The sequence below is a fragment of the Thunnus maccoyii genome, chromosome 3 (assembly GCF_910596095.1).
Source record: "Thunnus maccoyii chromosome 3, fThuMac1.1, whole genome shotgun sequence".
In the NCBI taxonomy this organism is placed as follows: Eukaryota; Metazoa; Chordata; class Actinopteri; order Scombriformes; family Scombridae; genus Thunnus; species Thunnus maccoyii.
The window spans coordinates 8,759,451-8,784,683 of record NC_056535.1 but is presented as its reverse complement, the minus strand read 5'-3'; the positions used below and the strand labels follow the sequence as shown (position 1 = coordinate 8,784,683).

Below are 25,233 nucleotides of genomic sequence, written 5' to 3'. Positions count from 1 at the left end.
TTAAAGTTTTGTTTATGGGACTTTTATGGGAAAATAAGGAAATAAACCTTTGAACTTCTCCAAAGGTGTAAAGTAATTGTATTACACCTTTTGTAGACTTCAGTTCATTCATGTACAAAGATTTTGCTATTCATGAATGAATGCGATTATATCAAACATCTGGCAAACTTGCTGTTTATATGTGCCTGCATCTACATTAGTGGGAGCAGCATGTACTTACTGCAATTTTCAAAGTGAAAACACAGAGAAGAAAGCTAAGCTGTAAAATTCATACAAAGTATACTATATGTCATAACACAGATCTTGAGACCTAGTTCAACTTTGCATCGAAAGCGACAGTATTAACCAAATACTCGTCAAAGAGCAAGTTTGGATGGACTGCTGTGAAGTAGGGGCAAATTTGACTGAAAGACTAATCATAACAGTAACTATAGTAATGTTCTTGAGCCTCTAACATTTAATCATCTGTTTGGTAAGAAAGGTAAAAAATTAAGACCTGCACTCCTGAAGGAGATGAAATGAAATATTTGGATCTCTTTTAGAGGACTTGGATTAGGGAGCACCTCCTCATCATGAAAAAGTAAAGTGGAAATGGAAATGGAACAACATCAGAGCAACTTTATTCTTGGAGACCGTGTTGTTCTGGATGATTCAGCACCAAGAAACTCCTGGATTCTGGGACACAATCTGAGGATGGTGTCAGGAGAAAAAGCAATGAGGAGTGTCCTGATTTAAACTAAAATGAGACATGTCAACAAGCTCTGTCTGCTCCTTGAAGCTGAAAGCTAAACTGACTCTGAATTTCTATCCCAGGCAGATGCTGCACATACTGTAGACTTGGGGAAAAGGAGACTCTGAGATTTGAGATGTAATGAGTAGCTGATTGTAGGAACCAATGCTTATCGGCTCTACTAATGATAACTTTAACTGCTATTAAAGGAATTACAGGCTGATTTGTTGGAGCTATTTGGAGGTACTGACATGGTTATAGTTTATTAATGTTAATCTTTACCTGCTGTCGATAGAAAGTGGAAATTAGTTTGTTCTTACAGATCAGTAATAAAGCCCACTGCTATGGCAATTTAATGAGGACAGATATTTTGACACATTACAAGGAAGGACAGGGGAGCAGCGCTCTTTTACACTTGTGAATACCACAAAATTGAGCCACTGCAGCATCTGAGCCCAATTAAATCCCAAATATTTGCCAAACTCCTCATCTTTTGAGATCTCGACACTGTTAACATTTGACAGAACGCAGGTATTTTGTCAGTGCTGACACTGTAAAAAGTGCTCCATATATGGGATTTCCCCTCAGTAAGGACAAAGACGAATCTATTTATAGTTTTTGTATATAATTTAGCCTTTAATTGTATTTGTTTCTTTTACCTACCTCATTATTTTTGTATTTTGATTTATGTCACTTTAATTTCCCTTTGGAATTAAAGGGGACCTATTATACTTTTCCTTTTTCTCAGTTATATATATAATGTTACAATATCGGATGTTCATATTAAACGTGGCAAAAGTGTCAAATAATGAGGTAAACATATGTAGGAGTAATCCCTGTGAGCAAAAAGCACCGGCTTCAGACTGCTCTGAATGCTCGATTTCCAACGTTTTTTTTCTATTTTCAGCCTGAGTCAAAGTTGGCTCGTGACAGATTTCTTTATATGGTCATCTGCTCCACACACAGCATGTAAGTTCACTACTCCGCTCCGCTAACATTATTCTATTTTTCCATTGTTTTGGGGATAGTCATGTCATAGCCATGACTCAAGTCGAGCTGGCAATCTGTGAGTGTTTTTCCATTACACAGCAGGGCAAAGTAAAATAAGTAGTTTACCTGTTAAAGGTGTGCTGGTTGTCTGCAGCTCTTCATCAAACATCATCAATATTGTGGCTGTTATACTAAGCAAAAACATCTCAAAATATCTCCATATTTTGTTGTGTCGCCTGGTTTTTAGCACCACTAATGAGGCTCCGCTAATTTGGTGAGGAACATGTTTAATTTCCTGTAATGTTCGTGCTCTGCACAATGAAAGTCTCCTGTTATTTAGTCATTTAAAAGCTTTAAATTTGAATCAGTAAAGCAGGAAATGTTGGGTTTACTTCTGCAGTAACTTAACACAACTCTGATACAGCTGCCCCTAAGCAGACTTCCAGGAAGCCGGCCAATCAGAACAGAGTGGGTTCATCAGGATGGGGGCCTTAAAGAGACAGGAGCTAAGACTGCCTGTTAGAGACAGAGGCTGAACTGAGGGGCTGCGTAAAGGGCCAGTATAAGATAAATAAGAAGTTACCCTTTGCATGATTCACAGTTCCCGTTTAATAAAGTGCTGTATCTACATATCTAAGAAAATTCTCTCTAGATGCTCTGGAGTCTAATTTGCTGTGGTAATTCAGTATGTGTAATTCTAATTCACTACCCTTACAGACAGTGCTAACAATAATAACATGCAATGTTAATACAATGTATTGTTTTAATGTACTGCTTCAAAGTTAGAGAAATAAAATTATAGTTGTTTACTAGCCAACAACTGAAGCTCAGACTCCCTGCCAATCAGGTGGTGACAGGCATGACATGATTTTAAGGAAGCAAATTATTTTGCAATAGTTTGGTTAGAACTACACGTTTTTGGAATGCTGAATGAAATGGTTTGGAAACTTTATTTTGCTGTTGTTGCTCCTGCAGTATCCCCCACTGCCTTTTTCAGAAGAGAAGGAATGTGAGTACAAGTACTTTCCATAAGGAAGCTGAGCTGGGGTAATAAGTCATTGATGTAAAAACTGCTTTTTGGATGAATAATTCTGTTAAATGTTAAATTTAGATCAATTTGGTCTTGAATAATGTAATGTAATGTTTTAAATAGTGATACAACCTTACTATCGCTCAAGCTTCTGTTTCAATGCCGCTTTATCCTGCATTGTGAGAGAATATGTTTGTGGAAACACACCCATACACCCACATTCACAAAGTAGACACAATGGACACAATGTATTTCAATGCACAAGGGATGCAATAAAACTGCAGACAAAACAAGCAGATCCAAAAAGCATATTACAAACTCATTATGAGCTGTAATGAAATACACTGTGCAATATGAGGTTGTAAATAAACCACCATGTTTTCATTTTGGGTACTAAGCAAACAACAGTACAGGCATTACAATGTCATTGAGCTAACTTTCTCCCACACACACACACACACACATATATATATCACATATATTTTAGCTGATCTGCACAGTAAACCAAATTAGAAATCCAACATAGCCATGTAAAATAAGCAGCATGTTTTCTTCTGCCAAAGTATGAAAAAGTTAACTTGAGTGGTGGGTGAAGTTAACCATTTGTTTTTGTTTGTGTGCTTCTGTTTGCTTTTAATAAAATCCTTCTAAATGAGGAGCCTCCAGTCACTCTGACTGTGACACATTCAACGCTACACTGTACCATATTACATTATCCATGAGCAATACCTTAATGGGCTATTCAAAATAATGAGGTAAACCAAATCATGCTGAGATGCACTCTAATATCCCAGTTCACCTATTCACCTCAACACCCTTATTTTTTTTTTACAAGAATGTGAATGTACGATAAAGGCTATGTATTATACATATCATTACAGTTTAATTTAGCTCCATGGAAAGGGCACAGAGTCATGCAGCGTTCACAAAAGGAACAGCAAACACAGACATTTCTCTTCAGTCACATAATATTAAAATAACCTTCCACAATGTGTGCAATTATTTCCAGCTCATATTGTTCGTTTCCTTGTCCTAACCATGGTCAGAAAGAGAGAGAGACAGTGTTTGAGGCCTGGTTAAATGAAAGGAGGATCTTTTCTCTCCCATATTCAGACTGCTTTCCATCAGTTTTGCCTCATTGGCCCCGGTGTAGGTGCTGAAGGAGACAGTTGAGATGAGAATGCCACAAATGGCCTGAAACTAATGTTGGCCTCCCTCACCCCGCAGATTTACAGCACTCTTCCAAAATGTTTTTCTTTTTCTTTTTTTTCAGTCTCAGCCTGTCCCCCTTTCTCCCCTTTCCATCTCCCACCCTTACTGTTTTTCAGTCTCTCAAAAGGAGTAGATCTTGCCATATACCTGAGTATCCATTTAACTTAAGCTGTTTTTCAACCTCTCTATTTCCACTGCACTTATATCTGTCATGTCAAATAATTTGACAGCGCAAGCTCGGAAGCATATTCCATTTGAGCACAATGGTAAATCAATGCCATCAAAGCTGCACCACTTGTGGTTCTTCATGACTGAATTGCACATGTCAAGGTAAAAATGGCCAACAGTGGAATGGAGCTCTTGCACACTATTGGTGTGTGTGTGTCAATGTGTGTGTTTGTGTGTTAGTGTGTGTGTGAGAGAAAGAGAGCGCATTTATTTTGTTTCAAGGAAGAGAAAGTAGCTTTCAGAGAGTGAAACAGGGTATTGCTATATGAGCTGGAGGACTGTGATGTGATGGTGATGATGATGGTGGCAAAGTCAGAATACAATGGAACATAACCTGAATGGCACCATGCATAAAATAAAATGACAAAGAAGTAATAAGTGAAAGCATTGTGATCATGTGAATTATTATTTACAATTAAATCAGTGAGGAGTTTGCTTTGTGTGTGTAATTGGATCTGTCAGTGTAACTAGGATGAAATATCCTACAGAGGCAGAGCTACATTAGCCTCTCATTGTACTCAGTGTCATGCTGCCTGTTCTTTCTCCACTCTCACTGAATCAAAGAGAAAGCGAGCACCAGTCCACCACACACCTCTTTGGGCATGTCATTTACATTATTTGATGGTTGCAAAGCGGTAATTACACGCCGAGGGTTAATTGGTCTTTTTAAACCTGGCGAACCTGACTGTGTGAAGGCTTGAGTGTACAAACACAAGTGAAGAAAATTCAAAGAGTTTCCAAAGCACATGAGAGATGGTGTGTCCTGAAATCAAGTGCGTACACTTTAAAGGTTGTTCTTGGCCACTTCTGAGACCGGCACGATAAAGCACAAAATCCCCACCGCTCCTCTCCATGGCTGCCTGTTTTAATGGAGAGTTGTGTTGCAGAGAAAGCAGGGGACTGAGGAGTAGGGGTCAACTGATATGTTTTTTTCAGGGCCGATACCAATACCAGTACCTTTACTTTAACATTTTAAGTAAATTTACTGTGGCTGGTAATACTTCTGTACTACTTAAGTAGGATTTTAAAGGCAGGACTTTTACTTGTAATTAAGTATTTTTACATTGTGGTATTAATACTTTTACTCAAGTAAAGGATCTAAGTACTTATTCCACCACTGTTTAAATGTTATATATTAACAACATGTTATAGTAGGGAACCTGTCATTCAAAACTAGGCTACTTCATTACTAATGATTACTATAGCTGAATATGTACAATGGCAATAGAAGTGACTATTCAACTCTGACAACTGTACACCATCTATGCAGTCCGTGTGTGGATTAACAGGCCTTAGATGCAGTTCTATTACATCTTGAGTCTCTAACAACAATCCTGCACCTCTCTAACAGTTACAAGAAACAGAGTCAGAGACAGCTTCGGTAACGTTACTAGTAGTCATGGGTTGAGACTGAGAGTATGATCAGCCCTGGTAAGTAAGCATGAAAGACAGTAATGTTATAGTCTATCAATTTTTTTGCTGTAGTCAGGTGGCTAAATTATGGCTCAACAAATTAACTTGTTGACATTCGCTATCGCATTCAACTTAGCTCTACAAGACTCAACATCAGCTTAACTTACGTTATATCACTGCAATAAAGTGCATTATTTGACACTTTCAGCAGTGTATCTGGGAAACTGGGCATGTTTGTCATCATAGAAATAGATCATAAGATTGTGGTGTTTTTAAAACTTCAGCGTAGAGGATTGTGATGTTTATTGCAACTCCGGTAATATCTGCTGCCTTACCTTCGAAAGACAGCTCTGCTCGCTCACTGGAGCTGATCCAGTCTGCAGATGCTTCTCTGTGCTGTCTGTGGCACAGCAGCATGCACAGCCTTCAGTGTTGATAGGCTATTACTTGTGATGTGTAACCAGATAGATCAGATAGATCAGATAGTGGTGTACTGTGGGACATTGCTCAAGACCACAGAGTGGTGACTACAGACAGAGGGAGGCGGCTGCATCAGAGCCAAAATAGCACATATCAGCAATTGGAAACAAAAAATTATGATTCCAATAATCGTGAAAATGCTGAATATTGGATCTGATAATTGGCCAGGCCAATAATTGGCCGCCCCCTTCTGAGGAGCTCACAGAGCAACGGACAGCATGAGTCACATCCACCATGGTGCACTGCTTTCAGCTATGTCTGGGGGCTGAGACACACCTATACAGTCTTAAAATATAGTATACGCAACCACAAAGATGCACCCTCACACACATTGTACATGTAGACACACTCACCCACACTCAGACTACCTCAACCTCAACACTCATGTAGCCACACACACAAAGGAAGCCCTCGAGGTTTAATCCCGTCATCTAACACCCGACATGTGAAAAGGGGATAAAAGAGGGTCCATTTCTCCAGCGGGGAAGTACAATTTGGTGCCTCCCCTGACGCTCCATGGCCTTGCTGTGTGTGTGTTTTGTGAGGGTGAGTGTTTCCATGCTTTGGTGGAAAATCTGCCCTCTTGCCGACACATTGGTGAAAGGCGATTTCCGTAATCCGGGAGTGTAAGCCTCGCTGTACAAATGGGCGTAAGGGACTTTGTGTGTGTGTGTGTGTGTGTGTGTGAGAAATGCCAGCTGAAAGCTGCACGTCTGTCTGGGTGACTGATAAGAGGCAGCGAGTGAGGAGAGTTTAGAGTAGCAGCACAGAGCAGAGACTACAACGCCTCCTTGGAAACTTTCCTTTTTCGATTTTCCTTATTTTTAACATCCATTGTTATCTACTGGTTGTAATTAGAAACTGGTTACATATATGTTCAGTTAAACTTTTTTCTCATATTTGTGTGACTGGTAGCTGAACTGCACTGTAAAAATTGATTGATTTTAGGCTGGCAGAGGATAGGAGGTAGTTTTATCCTTTTTGTGTGTCTAGGATTTAATGGGAAACTTGTCATATAGTGCCAAAGTAGTGCCATTCACTATAAAACTACAATGTGCAGAATGATTTGCTCCATTATTACAAGTTAAAATAAAAACTGCCAGCAAAAGCATTCCTTTAAAGGGGGCATATTGTGATTTTTGTGATTTTCCGTCATTTATATACTGTCATGATGTCAGATATCTATACTAAACAAGGTCAGAGTTCTAAAACTTGAGGTGAACGTATGTAGAAATGCTCCCTGCAAGTCAAAAGTCAGGGCTTCAACCTATTCTGAACGCTTCATTTTTTTCTATCTTGCCTGTCACGCATGCCCATAAACAGCCATCCATTCAGTTGTCTTTGTTGCTGAGGTTGTTGCTATGGTTTTTCCACGTGTTGTTTGCGTTGTCCACTCTCATATTTCAGATAGGATTTCGGATGTACGGATGTATTTGAGAAGCTGACATCCCTAGTAAAGAACATAAAAAGCAGTGAAACCCTACTACTATAGTTTGTTTCATGGTTTGTTGATGCAGCTTCCAGAGTTAGTGAAAGTCTCCCAAGGGAGCTGGCCAATCAGAGCAGAGTGGGCTTATTGGGAGGGGGGCCTTAAAGAGACAGGAGTTAAAATGACGTGTTTCAGACAGAGACTGAACTGTAGGGCTGCATAAAGGGTCAGTATGAGTTAAATAAGGAGTTTATTTAACTGTAAGTCATGCAGAGATATTCTAGTAGAGCCCCAGATTAAAAGCTATAGACCTGTAAATGTGCAGAATATGTCCCCCTTAAAAAAAATATTAATTATCACATGTGTTTGGAAGAATATGGATCATGATAACTCATCAATTTCAATGTGCTGTAATCTGCAACGTGATCCAAAAAATACTCCACCAGCTATATTAACATGTGTAGCAATGCCACTGAGAGAGAATACTCCTGAGTAATCTTTAGATCTATTCTTTTGAGACCAAGCATGAAGTGCGTATTTGTGTGCTTTCCAAGCAAGGATTATTTTTTGTCCGTCTACCTGTCTGTGATGCCCAGAGGCACAGCAGACAAATCACCTGGCATCATGACTTAAATCGGAGACAAGAGCAGTGCTTTTGGCCTGCTGGGTGTGCTTGATAGAAAATACCAGAATAGTCTCTGGGCCTCCTGGTGATTGTAAGAGATATTACAGTATATTCCCCACTCTTCCTGCTTCCCTGGCCTGAGTACTTAGATAGAATATATGGGTTGTCTATCAAGTCTTTCTTGGATTCTTAAAAATTACAGTTTCATCTACAAAGACAAGTTATATAAAGTTTTGTGGCCTTCAAAAGGTTTTTTCAATCAAGTAAAGATGTATGGTATTTGCTGAAATTATAACTGTCACTCACTCTGACAAGCATATGAGGGAAGGGTCCTCGGGAGTTTTCAGGCACATTGATAGGTGGGATGACCCAGTCTCTCTTCTGTCGCCTCAGCCCATTGGCAGAGGAGCTTCTCTGATGTTTTCGAGAAAACTTGATAACTCTGGGTTGGGATTCCCAAACTCTTGACAGCATTTCTTCAATGCCAACCTGAAAAGAAGAAAACAACATATCATATATCACATTTTGCATTGAATAACATGTGCATGTTATCATTTCAAGGATGCTATTTTGCTAAGACAGGTAGGAGATGAATCTATAAAGTGCTGTGAAATGACACGCTTTCCCCTCTGCTAAAATTGAAACTGAAATACTGGGTGTCAAACCAACAATAAACCCATTTTGTGAGAGTGACAGAGAGGCAAACACAAGTAAATATAAATAAACATTTTCTGAATGCTGCCGCATCACATTTCATGAGGCCTTTGGCAAGACACCTGAGCCTGCCCAAGCCCTCGGCTTCTGCCTAAGAGAGCGAGACCTCCCCCAGGCTACATGGCCGGGTTTTGTTTATAGAGGCCCTGTTCACACCTGGCATTAACATGTGTCTTGGGTGATCTGATCACAAGTGGACAGCTCTAAGTACGTCAGTTCACACCTGGCATCAGAATGCGTCTCCACATGTGTCTGGAGTGACCACTTGTGATAGGATCTCACTTCCCTGGTCTATATGCAATTAAACATGTACATCATTTCTGTTTGCAAAGACTAAATGTGTTGTTGTTTTTAACCAGCAGGAGTAAGCAATGCACTTCTTGTGCCTAGTGTGCCAGAAATTAAAAGAAGTTTGTAAAGACCTTGGCATGCGGGTAAAATCAAAACTCTTCAGCCCAAATGGAAAGGGAAGGACACATTGCGTACACACTGTTAAAAGAATGGGCCATATGTGGCCCAGACCGCCTCCGAATGTGGTCTGAACAATCAGATCACAATGCAAAACACATTTTAATGCCAGGTGTGAACAGGGCCAGACGTGCTGTGCTTCGTCTGCATCCCTGCACAGATTTTTCAGACAGGCAACATGTTCTGTCCTCATCCTCTCTGTCCCTGCTGAAACAAGAAAACAAAGTGACACTTTGCCCTGACAGAGGTCTATCATCAGACAAAACAGGTATTGATGAAATACCTGTGTAATAACAAGGGGAGCAGAGGAGAGAAAGAGGAGACCGCCCAGTAGTTTCATCCTCGCTGCAAGCACTTAGATAAAGAGCAGCTCAAAATGTCACATGCTATTGGTATTTTTTCATTAAAAAAGTATTGAAAAGTGGTTGGATTTTGTGGATTAATACAGCATACCTCAGTCCAGGGTCAATGCTTGACTTGTCTGAATGAGTGTTCTATGTCTTATTTTTGATGAGGTACTTTTGAACATCATACAGAACCATGGTTTAATGGCAGCTTCCAGGTAGGAATGTATGGATGTATATATTGAACCCCTCTGCCCCCTGCGATGACTCCCTCCAGCTGTAGCTGCAAAAAGAAGATTGTGTTCTTACTCATCTTGTCTTGTGAAATAAGGGGGTTAGAAGGGTGTGTAAAAGAGTTTTTTCCCCCCGATCCTCTATGGTGTCCTCCTGTGTAAGATTGTTGTATTGCTGTAATCCACCTAATCCTATTGTTGTCTCTGCGCCCTGCATACACACACACACACACACACACACACACACACACACACAGACACACACACACAAACACATTGGCAGTGTGCCGCTGTCACCTGAAGCATATTGGAAATCCTCCTGTTCATCCCACCTGGAACACACACAACGCAGCCATACACAGAAAGACACACATGTGCGCACACGTACACTCACACATTGCCATGCCAAACACAGGGCGGAAGTTCAGCCTATCAATATACTCCGGCTTTGTCTGTGAGAGAGGCAGACTGTCAGCTACACCTGAGCAAATGCTGTGTATATTTTTCATCTTTTGTTTTAACTCTTCACATATTCACAGCTCACAGCATTGGACCACAAGCTCAGTGCAGGCCAGGCCTCTGGACAGCCAGGGCTGTGTATTTAGCTGGGCATGAGCACGACGTAGAGGGAGCGTGGCGACCGGGATAGATGGTTAGAGGACAGAAAGAGGAACGAGGGGACCAGATGTGTTTCCCAGATAAGATAACTCTCATTCCAGCTCCACTCATCCAAAACACTCACAGGTACCAACTGGCACGGGGCAGGCAAGGTGCGTGCCAGCCCCTCCATGGGCGGCAGGTGGAATTAGTCCCTGTCTGTGAATGTGTGTGTATGTTTCTGTGGCAGTGTATATATTTGCAGATTCTCAAAACAAGGGATGTAAAAAACAAAACAAACATGCAACAGAGGATAAACAACACTCTCTCTGACAGATGATAATGAATCATCAGGACTGCCTACATGTCAGCGCATATGGACAGTTATGAATATAGAGGACATTGATTCAACGAGCACACTCCTCCTCATCTTCGCTCAGCCCAGTGTGCTGCTACTATGATAAAGTCCTTATCTGTCTTCCCGCTATCAGCAGAAACACACAATGTATGAATAGCTGCTCTATATGCCACTCAGCCTGCTGACGAAAGCAGTACATCAGACCTGACGATAATGAGGATGAAGCATCTGATTGGTCAGGCCACAACATTCCTTTGGAAATGTTGCCAAAACAGAAATGAATAAGAGAGATGGTAAGGCGGAGAGACAGACATGGAGAGAGACAATGAAAGAGAGATGTCTTTTATTGTACGTCTGCTTGTGGATGATATCAGTGTAGCAGCTGCATGTGACTGTCACTTTCAAACAGCATGGCAGATGACAGGCAGTTGGCTTAGAGACAACACCAGAATTACAAAGGAAAGAAAGAAAAACCGGAACCAACTCTCTGTGGGCCGTCAGGAAGCAAGGTGCTTATTAGGGTTTGGGTATTTTTCCAGTCTGACTGTGTGTGTATACAGTATGTGCATGTGGAGTGATTTCAGTCATGGCTGTGTGCACATATGGGAAATCATGTATGCTGGCCTTGATGCAAGCATGTGTGCACACATGCAAATGTGTAAAAATAATGCATGAGCATATGTGCAGGAGTATTTGTCTGTACGCATGAATGTGTGTGTTTGTGTGTGTCAGTGTGTGTGTGCATCAAGGAGTCAGTTAGTGTGTCCCTGATGCACCCAGGGCTCCTGACACCCAGAGGCAGGCAGGGCCAGCTGCCAGCTCTCTGCTCCCAGGCAGCCTGCACATTGCAGGGGCATTCTTCAGGCCTGCAGCCCCCGAGTCTTGGAGCTGACATCTGGAGGTTATCAGTCTGACAAACAGGCAGAACAATACAATATGAGTGTGTGCTCATTGCCCGTTCTGTGTTCAGTGTGGCTCTGAAAACATTTGATTCAGGTCTTTTGATGTGTTTTTTTGTGTGTCTTTCAGTGCTGCAGTGTTATTTCCCTTTGCTGGTTCACTATGATAAAAACTGAGATCAGAGTGTTAGTCTTCAGTAAGAAAATGTTCTCCCATGAGATCTTCTCCAAAAAAAGCTAAAGTGAAGAAAAATAACATTTAAATCTAACTTTGAATTAAAAAGAAGTATTGAAATTCTCACTGATGTTATTTGCCTGTTGAGACTCACAGCTTTCCGATGCAGATTGTCAACATAATCAGGCTATAATCACAAAGTTAAAGCACACAGCAAAAGTGCAACCATCCAACCTTGCCGGTGTTGCTTTTCAATGACCAGTGGACCCCGGGGTCTTACGTTCCACCACGCTGCCAGCCCTTGCTGTAATCTACCTTGAACAGGTGAGGCTGTCTGGGGAGAGTGTGGTAAAAATGCAAATCAAATAAGCACTAAAACCCGTTCCGGCAACCAGTCGACTTCAAATCCACTGGTGCATAACTAATGGGCTCTAAGCTGGTGGAGAAGGCAAATCAACGTGCCATGAAATCAGTACGAGTTGGAGAGCACTCAACGAGAGGCCCTACCTGTGTGAGGTGAGATAGCCTGAGTACATAAACACAGTGGAAAGGGCTCTCAGGCCAAAGATGCTCTACACTTCAATTGCTGCGGTATTGTGCACTGGAAAATTAAATACTAAAATGATCTAGTCGATCACGGAGCACATTCCAAGTATGTTAATTTCTGCTACTAAAACAGAACAGTGAGAAACTTAGCCAGTTATTAAAAGCAAATCAATGCACTCTTACTGGTGCTTTATAACAAAGTAAGCATAGCATACTGTAGTAGAGAAGAAGAGAAGAACGCTATATTCTGTGTTGGACTCAGTTCATCTCAGTAGAGATGAACCAAGAATATAATTTGTTACAGTACAGCATCTCTATCTACGTATCATCCATCTGTACACAGAGCAAGAGTGAAACAAATAACTTGTCTTTTAATCGCCATTGGGAAGAAGAGGATATCCTGAGCTGTATATCCTCTGCTCCTGTTTCCATGTTGACACAGTAGGCTGCTGTTAGATGATGCGATTATGATAACCTCTTTTCCAAAATAACTATTGACTTTCAGAACAAAGAGATGGGCTCAGATAACAACTACTCACCCCCATGCGTGTTTACCAAACTGGAAAATGAAAATGGGCCACACAGTTCAAAAAGACTGCACTGCATTGATCAAACTCATAAGTTTTAACGTCAATTCACAGACATCATGTCAAGTCATTGCACTGAACTGCACACAGCACGCTTCTCTTTATTGACCTGAGCAGTTTTAATGTCATATATCAAAGGAAAACAAATATGGAAAGGGAGAAGGCCAATAATAAATAATGGGACAGTTCAGCTCTCTAACTCACTGCTGTTCACAGTTCATTTTGGCCAATGAGTAAAATTAAGGCTACAGCATCTTAACTGGTGCCACTGATTAAAGGGCCAAATGTACTGCACAATGGAGGCAGACACACATGCAATTCTGTGCTGTCATTATACACGCACATGTTCACAAATGATTGGCAGGTGTTTTTACATCACACACAGACACCAGCTATGCAGATACGTAAAGTGTAATTTGGCCAATATTTTGGTTTCATACTTATTGGTAACCAGCCCTGTGTGTAGTGCTAATTAGCAAAGGTTAGCATGCTAACATGGTAAATATAGTGTAGGCTATATACGTGCTGTACATTAGCATTGCCATTGGGAGCATATTGGAAAATTGATGAAATTAGCATTTAGCTCAAAGCACTGCTGTGCCTAAGTACAGTCCAAGGAGAGCTACAAGGCGACAAGACCTTGACGTTTGACATTATTCCAGGTCACAAATTTAAACCAGTTTCAGCTACGCTATATGGATTAACTTTCTGCCTCTTCCACGTCAATGAAGGGATAGTTGCATTTTAGAGTACGAGATGTAACAAATGAACCAACCAGACTGTATATGTGTAATGAAAATAAAATTCCTTATAAACGTCACTCATCTCACTCAAGTCAAGTCCTCATGGAGGTTGTCACTCAATTTCACATTCTTTGACACTATCAAAAACAGCAGTATTGGAGTATGTAACACACAATAAATGAATAAAATTAAGCTTAGCATAAGTTCAAGCAAGACTATCTATGTACTGATTCATTCATTCTCATTCCCCCCTCTCTCTGTCCCTGCTTCTCTTGCTCTGTATCAGCTGATTAGGGGTGTTAACTCTTTTAGTGAAACCAATCAGATTTTACCACAATTTTTTATCTGCCAATCATGTCTTAGCTGTCAAACTTTAAATCTGTTCTCCTCTTTGTCGTTATCAGCTGTCATTTCAGTGCGAAGCATCGCGACCCTCCTCCACCCCATTCACCTCCAGTTCATCATTCCAGTACCCAGGTCTGAGCTCATCAGAAGCCCGCTCCTCTTCTCATCATCCAGATCTCAGCATTCTCTTTATCCATCACCACCACCAGTCTAGACTCCATCGGGGGATGTCCTACTCTACTTTTGGCTTCACTATCCCTTTTATAAATATGATGATGTCAGGATGGGGTCTAATTGCAAAAGACTTTTCACATTTCTCGTCATTATTGTGCCTGTGTCAATAAAAATAATTGTTTGTCTCTTGACTGAACTAAATTAACCACAGACCAAAGTATTTGGCCTAGCTAGGTATTCCTTACCTATCCTATCCTGTAGCGCATATTGCACTTTTTATAATTATATTTTTTAGGACTATGCACTAACAAGTATTTATTATAATTTCTCTTCAGAACACACCAGCAATTTCAGACTCAGGAGATTGGACTAAATTCTACCGTAACACCCATTTATAACATCTGAAAAAAAAAGTGACAAGAACGCATGTAAACACTGTTCTGGCAAGAAAAAGAAAAAAACGCAAACCTTTTAAAGATGGTTTTCCTATTTCCATGCGATTAGAGACAACACATTTATTTCTTGTTCAATTATTGAATCGTTCTCTAGCTCCACAGTGTGGGGAACATAATTATATACTGAAACTACATCACCTGGTCCTCGCAGACTCTGCCAGAGTGGAACATTAGCTCAATCAATGTCAATTATTTCCCAGTCTCCATTATTGCACTGCCAGGAGTGGGCAGAATTTTAATCCCCACTCTGCAATTGCTTTAGCTACATGAGTCTTGGGCTTTTTGTCATGATTAGAAACATGACTGAACATTAAGCCCAATGGCGTTCAACAAGTAGTGCAGGAATAATGATAATGGGTTTGTCGCTCAACAAAGTGCAGCCCAGCAATGGAAGTCAGTAGCTATACATTTGGCTTTGTGTAGTTACACGGTCGCTAATAGTGCCTTGGTAGCAAATAGGGCCATGTCTCTACTTGTCACACAGAGAAGCACTGCATCTTTACTGCTGTGCATGCACTCTTATAAAATGTTAATTTAGAGACAGCAGGACATGTATATACATGGACAGTGTAAGAAAGACATATGCATTTCATCCTGTTCATATTTTATTTGTTGTGTTAAGGTGATTAGTGTCTCCTGTCTTAGCTGATTTCTAGGAGCCTTTGACAGAAAGATCTTTTACAGCTTCATAAAACAACAAAAGATTTGATCCAATCCCTTATCAAATATTATAAAGTTTAGTTTCAACAGTTTCAAGTAAATAAAGTAAAAAATGTTAATTTTCATAATATGTTGGTACAACCTGAAAATGAGATGAACAGCATAAGAAAGGAAATGTTGATTAAATGTATCTGAAATTATAGGTGCTGCCTTCTTATTTGTACACCTGATTTTTCTCAAGCAACTTGCTCCAAACACTGGAGGTCCCAATGTAGAACTATATAAACTTAAATATCCACATGCATAAACTACTCCTGAAACGCTCTTGAAAATTGTGTGATGGCTGGATCAGCTGGATCCTTTCCTAAACAGTGGTGTGACTGTTTAACAACTGATATAATCTGCAGCTGGTAATATTTGTCATTTTAACCAGTGAATGCATCAGTCAGCACAGGCTGAAGGTAAGAAGCGTGCCACCCAAATGTTTTCTACACTGTTCTTGCTTGTGAAAAAGAGCAAGACATGAAAAAGAGGATTGATAAGATATGTCTTGGGAGTCTGAGCTTAACAAATCTGGACCAAACAACTGAAAGGAGTTTGAGACAGGGGATAAACGAGTTTGGGTCAGATGGGAACATGGCTTGTTAGTCTCTAGAAGTGGTAAAGCAGGGAGAAGGCATTTTAGTGGTAAACACCCTATTTATATTTGTCAAAGTGTAATGCAAATGTATTATTTATTAGTTTCAGTGCCCTTGTGTTTTTGTCTTATTGCAATTGTTTTCCCCCTTTACCTTTGTCAGGGGTAAAGGATGTGGGTGTCCAGCCAGGGCCAGCTTAACGGTGGTCTCCCAGATGCGTGGGTCGTGTAGTCCCCGGGCCGTCACCATGAACTGGACAGGCTCTGACAGGTTGGCCACCTCCTGCTCGGCATACACCATCCCATCAGGCCTCACGCTGAAGTTGGGGTCACTGCTGACAAAGCCCACCTCTCTGCTATGCTGGCAATCCTCAAACTTCACTGCAGAGACAGACAGAGAGGGAGAGAGGGTACAGAATTAGAGAGAAGCACAGTAAGATTTACTCCATGAGGTGTTCGCAAATCCTTGACACATCTGGCAGGCTTAAGATTAACCTGCATCCATCAAGACGCATCTTGAAATATCTCATCCCTTCTGCTGTCACTTCTGATTCTGATTTTGACATCTTTGGCTAAACAAACTGCTTATCTGTTTCTGAACCGGAATACACGGAGAGGAACCTAATACTTTTTTATATCATTCTTTTCCCAAACTAGACAGATAGCAATGTCAAAACAACGTTTTCCCTGGCTTCTCCAGAGAAGGTCTAAAGCGCATTAAGCTGACTGGGCCGATTGCGCTCCATGTTTTGCTGCCAAGCACATGGAGTGCAGTCTTGAATGACATGAAATGATAGCTCAGCCTTTGTTAACTATGCACCAAAACTATGGAATTACCTACCTCAAGATATAAGAGATGCAAGCTCTGTGAACATTTTTAAACAACAACTGAAAACGTATTTATTCAACTATGCTTGTAAGTTTTTAACTGTCACTCTTCCTTTGTCCTATTCTTATCTTTTACATGTTATTGTTCTTACACCTTCCTTTGTTTTATTTCTATCTTTTACCTATTCTTTTGTTCTTAGCATACCCATTCTTGTCATTTGCTGTATCTTTTGTTTGTTATTCATTTGATTACTTGGTTTTATCGCACAGTATTTGCACTTGTTTTAATTTGTCTGTTTTTATTTATTCTCATGTTTCTTCACTTTATTGTAAAGCACTTTGAGCTACACTCCCTGTATGCAGGTGCTATATAAATAAAGTTTCATTATTATTACTATTGTTTGGAGTGTTTTGCTTGACTGAGACAAAAGAAAGGGAGCTGCGAGGGAGCTCATATTTGCACACACACACACAAACATACAGTGCTATTCCTGTTTCCAGAGTAATGTACCATATGCGTCTGTATGAGGAGCATTTGGAGGTTTGGGTGTGTCAGTATGTTTGCCGTCTTTCCACTCCACATATGCGTAAAGGTCTGCGACAGATTGCACAGAGGCAGAGGAAAAGAGATGATGTCGGCTGTTGAGTTCATCAGTGCAGACTCTCCAGTGACAGCTGACATGAATATGCCATTACACCGCACAAAACACAGGGGAAACCGGCAGCATCTCCGACATGACAATTTGGAAAATCCTTTTATTCTGATGCCAAATTTAATCAACACTCAATGCAAAATTATCCAATGATTCACAGCTTGATGCAATGACACAAATGTGCATATGAATGTTTTCAGCATGTCTACACACACACACACACCATCCCTCCTTTCCCTCTACCCCCATGTTGAAATGCATGTGCTCTGATCTTATCCCACAAACTCTGGCTGCTAATAACAAGACAAATTGATTTCATAAATCACCCAGGGAACAGATCGCCTCTTATGAGCTATGGCAGTGTGATTTTTCAAAAATCCAGCGTGAAGAATTCTGCACAGCAAGCTTTTTATCAAGCCATCTATTTAATTTATCGCCCAGCTTCCTGTCAAAAGCAGCTCCCAAACAACAGGCTAATAAAGCATGAGAGTCTTCGCGGCCACTGCAGCTCAGCGTCACACAAATGAGGTTGCTTGTTTTCAACCTCTGAGTAATTGCATGCGTAATGGGACGGATGGTAAACACAGTTCTGACAATGTGTGCATCTGTCTATGTTGGCAGATGCAATCCATATTTCCATTAAAAAAAAAAAAAAAACACAGCCCAGTTGAGAATGTCCTTATGTGAGTGATAAGCTTTGTGTGAAATTATTGCCTGGCTTTGGGGAACATTTATAAAGGCGGTAGGTGATTTAACATCAGGTTGTGACAATATGACACAGACCTGCTTGGATTGTCCACAGATGAATTGTGATGGCAAGCATGTATTATGTAAATGACTTCAATTAGCTTGAACTGAGCAGGCTAATTGTTGTCACTTAGACAGGTCTCTTGTGGTACAGCTGGAGAAGCAAGGCTTAAGGATACGAGCACTGCAAAGCGCCACTTATGAATGTGTGTGTGTGTGTGTCTTTCTCTGTGTGTGCATACGCATAGGAGTAAGTTCAAAGTACAGCTAGTTTGAGAATGTCTGTCCTCAGCTGGCGCATATATTAATTTCGATGTTAATTCTACAATAAAACCACCGAGGTCTCTGAGGGCCTGTCTGAATCGGCTGCCTTGCCTGCTGCGGTGGTGCCAGTTGGCATGGGAACACACATGTGGTCTGTGAGGCATTGCCGTTGTGCAGCACTGTTAGACGAGGGTCTTTTTAATTCTTCGTGAGGGCACGGGGCCGGCCCTCAGTTTACCATTCACCGCCTACTGGTGTGTACCCGTGAGGGGCAGGGACCATGACCCTGATTCCTGACACATCTACTTAGTGTGGAGATATTCATAAATGCTTTGCTACTCATTAAAAATACTGTCCACATAGCACATTCAGATCAGGTGGTGGGATCTGATCTGTCACGCTGTTAAATGGAGATGAAAGCGGCAGAAAGAGACAACGCTGAGAATAGATACTGATAGAGAAACTCTGTGTGTGTGTGCGTGTGTGTCTGCAAGAGAGCAAGATGGCAGGATAAAAGGAGGAGGCGGGACAGGCAGATACTGTAGCACACCACTAGACAGAAGAAAGGCATAACGATGCATTTCAAAATATATAAAATACACACTAATGGATATAATTTTTTAAGGCCTTAAAAAAAACCTCAGTTTTTAAGACAAGAAGGGTTAATGTGCAAATGCAGCTGTGCAGTTTATTCATTGCTGTCACATAATAATGGAAATGGAAACAGTGAATGAAGACTAACAGTGCTGATGACTAATCTGTGCTTATTTATTGTTATTGTTCTCTAGTGCATGTAATTCTTTTTGTCACCTCACGCTTCGCAAACTACAGCATGCCTTTGTACAAAAAAAAAAAAAGGAACCTGAAATGAATAAAAGACGACAAGGCTTTGTGGCGTTTTCCCAGGGTACAGCCGTGAAGGTCGGTAGACCCACAATCCTAAAATAAATAAATAAAAATCACATACATATTTTCCACCATGTTCAATTGATGCTGCCTCTAGACCACTCCATCACCTGGTCAGCTTACCTGGAGCACTACGACTAAATCGGAGAGACAGAGGAATGAACTGAGGGTGGGTTAGCAAGGGCTCTAAAATCTGACTGTGTGGAAAATCTTTCACTCTATAAATCTATATAAATATTCTAAATGTAGTTATTGCACAACGTGACGCTCTGTACGTTCTCTGTATGCATTCATCAGTGCATATCTTTTGCTGTCACGGACTTCACAGTTGCTCATATCTGATGACAAAATCACACACTGACCCAAGGATATTCACCAGCTATGTTTTATGAATGTTTAAAGGTTAAGTATATAAGTGCATGTTTGGCACTGGGTTTCAAATTTCTGAATAAGACATTGATTTCACCTACGCTGAGCTAATACACCAATTGGCATCATGTCATTGCCAAAGCTTTGACAGGGGAATGGTTAGTGGCTTACCCATAAGCTGCCAGTCTACATCTTTAAGAGATTTATGATTAATTTAGAAGAGCAACAAAAATACCTACAAGGTGATGTCATGACACAACATTTCCGTCAGTATGCCTCCCTCTGGTAGGGTAAAGGCTGCCAGGAAAACTCACTGTCTTGAAATTTTCAAGATGTCTCTGCAGTGTGAAGCTTGGGTGTGTATTTCTGAACACATTCCTTGCAAACACCATGGTTTACAATATAAATTAATGGGTTAAAATGACTATATGATAATTGTGTGTCACTATACAACACGTGGGGAATGACAGTCTGTGGGCGTGGCTGCTCTGCTACAGGGGACAATTGATAATTCGAACAAACTGCTCAGCAGTTCAGATTCAGAAAACAATTTAAACTGCATGAAAGTATAGGGACAATTTTATGTCTTGCTGGTTATGGTAGCAGCCCTCTCATTCAGATATCTATTGTGTCAATTGCCTTCTTTTTTATATATTTTTTGTGTGTGTATGTGTGTGTGTCCTTGTACTTTGCCTCGGTTCCCTGTGGTTGGTGAGGAAAACATCAGGGGTATTTGCAGCCAAGGTATTCTGCGCTGCACATTCAACTTCTGTAGCCTATATTGTTCAAGCATGTATGTGTGTCTGTGTGTGTGTGTGTGTGTGTATATTGGCCTGCCTCTGTGTGCCCCTTTGTAAGCTTCTGTGTGTATGTGACTTGCGTCTGTGTGTGTATTTCTGTGTGCATGTCTCTGTGTGTCCTGTATATTTTAGTGCGTCCTGCCATCCACAGCGGTGTTTGGCAGGCTGCTGAGCCTGGTGTCATTCTGCTCGGCTGCTCTTCTCTGGACTCGTACTGCAGAGAACATGCTGTCCAACAGAGCGGCTAGCGCAGCACATACGCGGCTAAAACAGAGCAGCCAAGCAGCCGTGACCGTCGACCACCAACTCCTCCACACACACACACACACACGCATGCACACACACACAGGCACAAACACACACAGAGACATGCTTATGCTCTTTGTCTCTTCCTGCTTGTAGATCCAAGACAATACCCTAGGGGAGGCCAGAACAGCTCTTGTATGGAAACATTACATGTGCATAATGTAGATGGCAGGTAGCAACTCTGCACAGCCAGCTTTGTGCATTCACGTGGAGCATGCCTCCCTCATCCCTCTGCATCTGCCTCCTCCGTGTTCACCTGTCGACCATGCACACCTCCCCTCTCTTCCCTGGCATACTCTCCTCTTTCTGTCACCGCCTCCTCCCCGTCTCCTCCACTTCCTTGTTCTCTAGTGTCACAGCTCCCCTGTCCTCCTTCCCACTTACCATCCTTATTTCCTCCCTCTCCTGCTGTTTAACCGCCTCCACCTTTCCTCATCCATCCTCCTCTCCTTCTCCCCTCCTGAGGCGCTTTCTCCCCCGACGCAAAAGCAGGACAGCTAGTCTGAGCCGACGGCCCTGCCAGACATTAGAATGGACACCCTGGTGGGTCAGTTTTTACCACTGTTAAAGTGAACCGAGAGAATGGCACAAAAGAGCTAAATGAAATTTATTTTAGCATTTATACATTGGTTAGCTGGTTTTAGGAATGTTTATAGGATTTTACTGATCATTTTTAAGACTAAGATTAGATCTTTTTATAGACCCGCTTCTACTAACAACCTTTAATACTGTTCTTAACCTCCCTTTTATGATTCTTGCTTTGCTTCTGCATGTCTCACATTGTATTTATTGCCTCTGCTGTTGATTTGATCTGTTTTTTAATCAGTTGCAAAGTGCCTTGTTTTTGTGATTTGAAAGATATATAAATAAAAATGAACATATTAGCTACAACAGCTAAAAATAGATATTTGACAGCTGGTGTGGGACACAAAATCCCCCCCCTTTACAGAGTTGACACCATTGCGAATGAAAGTTGAAGTTAAAAGTCTGACTGTGGCATACTCCAAGTCAGCTATGCCATGAGTGGGAATGGTAAATGGGTCCAGACTGAGCATATGGAGTTCCTTTTGTTAAGGTGTTGTTCATCGCAGTCGTGGCACTGTGCTAAGTAAACATTCCCTCTGGTACCCTGCTGCTTTCCTCAAGCCAACGGGAAAATCAACGCCACCCACTCAATTTGCAAATAACAGTATTTTTGCCAGGCTGAGGCTGTGATAGACAGCAGCACAGAGCCCACTGATGAGTAAACACTGCTAAAATATAGAGCATACTGTATGCACGTAGCTGTGAAGAGTCCTTGTAAAAATGACTGTGACTTCAGTGTTACATTTTGTGCACTTGCTGCAAGTAATTTGATAAAGCAAAGCGATCAATATTTGCCTTTTTTAATCATTTAATTTTCATAAGTTAAATCTAGAATGACTATGATTCATTTAAAATGACAGTTCTGGTTTCACTCGCCAGATTTAAAAATGAAAAATGAATAAAATGCTAGGTTGCTCAAGCATTTGTTTTGAAGTACTCTGATGAGTAGTGTGAGCTTCATTTTTAATGATAAACTGTATCAAATTTGGCCCTGTGAAGCAAAATACAAAAATCCACTGCTGATACCAAATGAAAAACCAAAACAGGTAGGAGTGCTCCAATCCGACTTTTTTTAGTCCTGATACCGGTACTGATACTGATACCTGGGCTTTGGTGTGACAGTGTTTAATTAATGAGCGGTATGCCTCACTGTGTGGAAGAGACTGGGATCATTGTTTTATGTGTAAGGCAACATCAGGCTTGACTTAAACATTGCTTTCCTAACTTTGTAAAACAAAATGTAACAAATTAATACATAGATATAAATTTACTGAATTGTTATTTATTATTAAAATAATAATCATGCGCCAGCAACTGGGTAAAAAAAAATCTTCAAGATTAACAGGGATTACAAATCAAGTGTAAACCTTTTGAATGCAGCGACAAATTGGTCAGGAATTTAAAAAAATTCCAGTATAAAACAATATAACTGCATCAAATGAGAACAAAATGTAAACATTAAATCACAATTAAGTCACAAACTAGTGCAAACAAGCTTGATGAATTGAATCACAATTCACACAAGTAGTATAAACATGTAATTTGGTAACTGCTGACACATGGCGTAGTACACGCATGTAGACATAAACATTGAATTGAATTGAATAGATCGACCCCATTGTCACTGATACTCGATCCAGCTATTTGAGTCAGTATTTGACCGATATATGATATCAGTATCGGTGCATCCCTAAAGAAAAGCCCCGTTGTCAGCTTGACCGCAATGCATTTTCCATTTACTGGGAAATTAAAAGGAAATGTTGAACTAAAAGGATCCATAAAGGAACATGCAATCCTCCAGTGGAAGTTTAAGAAAACGTGAATATTCAAGGTTTCCACTTGACAGTGACATTAAAGCAAATAAAAATCTACTCAAGTTCAGACATTCAAGTGGTAATATTCTTCCCGCCCACAAGCAGGAAAAATAATGAGAAAAGTTTATACCTTTTAGTAGGCAGTGAAGTAACTACAGTAGAACAAACATGATTGTCAAGTAAAGATGTAAAATCTATTTTTATAATCTAATTTAAAGTCTATTCTGGTGTTGTGATTTATCACAAATAAAGTACATCTTCATGTAAATCTCTAGTCAAACCTAAATAGTCCCATGCAGTACATCCACAACTCTTAAAAGTCTTTTGAAATCCAGCCCACTGTGCCCCCACAGGAATGCTTATAACTAATTCAATTTACATGCTGCTGTTTTTAAAACACTGCAGGTACAATGTGACTTTCCTGAAAAGGCTTTTTTTTTTCTGCCGCAGTTGGAAATGAATTTCTCTGCCTCTGCAGTTCTCTGTTTTAACAAAAGCCCACACAGTTCCCTCTGACAGCTCGCTCTCACAAAAGGAAACCGCTGCGACTCAAGTATGTGTGTGTCGCTGTGTGTGCTTATGCATGTGAGGGAGCCAGAGTGAGAGAGATAAAGAGCCAGAGTGAGAGAGAAGGGGGACATTGGAGTGGGAGTGTGTGACATGAGCTCTTTGCATATACAATTATTACAGCTGATGCATAAATGGATATGGGTGTCATCGACTCCCGTTCCCATAGTATGTGTGTGTGTGCGTGTGTGGGAGAGAAGGTGCTGTCAAGTTGCATTTGTGTGCGTCAACGCACATGTTTTTCTTTTTAAACGCCACATGCTTGTTATCTGGTGCCGCTGCACTTAAGGGGCTGAACGAAACCTTGTCACATTGTTAGTGCACTGTCACATCTATATGGCCAACATCCGCCCACAAACTCGCCGCCCCCACCCCATTACACCTTTGTTTTCCTCCTGTCACCTCCCTCCTTCTGCAGGTATGAGGGAACAGCTGTAAAAGAAGGCCCTCCTGTCATCAGCAGTGAAGGTGTTGGAGCCTACAAGCCTGTCAGGATACAGAAAGGTCTTTATACTGTAGTGTAACCACACACGTACAGGATGTTGTGTTGGCCAGATGCTCTGTGGGGGTTTTTCAAAGTTTGCCACAGTATTTCAACGGATTATACAGATTTCCTCACAGATATTTGTTTTTCTGCTGCACACCACCACCTAACGCATCATCACATTACACAGTCAGCTCCGTTCTACATTATAGCTCCAATCTCAGCGTGCTCAAGTGCTGCTGTTATTCGCTGTCCTGTGAGTTTTGGCCGGGGCACTTTGGGAAGAGCATTTGGGTTTTGCACATCCCCAGCCCTCCCTCTTATCTGTGCATTAGCATCCTCTCATGGGTATGTGCATGAGGAGGCTTGAGGAATGAGAAAGGGGAAAGAGGCAAGATAAAGAGGGAGAGAGTGGAGCAAAGCAGAGCGGATGCAATTAAAAGACTGGGTCACAGATCGCAGTGCCAGGCGTCAGTGTGATTAATACACCACCATTCAGCCCAGGAGCTTTTCTCCTCTCTCTCTGTGTGTGTGCAGAGTGTGTATGTGTGTGTGTGTGTGTGTGTGTGGGCAGAAGGCGTTGTTTGTGAATTTGTTATCTCTTTAGCATACTGCAGCTAGGGGGCACCAGTGCGTCTCAATACGTATTATCCTCAGGTGTGCCAGGTTTAACCCTTTTTAAGTCCTTGGGTCTAGGTGACCTGAACAAACAGGTCAGAAGACATGATGTGTCCCTGTGTGACCTGATTTAGTTTGTTCAGGAAACAAAACAGTCAAACATCCAAGTCACCAAACATCTCTTCTTACATCATGAAAAAACACAGAAGTGACGGTGGGC

The 25,233-nt window shown here is 41.1% G+C and overlaps 1 protein-coding gene across 4 annotated transcripts in view; it reads right to left on the bottom strand.

The window, feature by feature from the left end:
• cdh4 (cadherin 4, type 1, R-cadherin (retinal)) overlaps positions 1-25,233 on the bottom strand; it is a 211,068-nt gene that overhangs the window by 71,159 nt on the left and 114,676 nt on the right. For all 4 annotated transcript variants that reach the window (XM_042406117.1, XM_042406118.1, XM_042406119.1 and 1 more), the window contains 2 exons: positions 16,227-16,453; positions 8,444-8,626 (listed from right to left, as the gene is read on the bottom strand). In XM_042406117.1, coding sequence (XP_042262051.1) covers positions 8,444-8,626; positions 16,227-16,453 — 410 coding nt within the window. The remainder of the gene's footprint in view (positions 1-8,443; positions 8,627-16,226; positions 16,454-25,233) is intronic.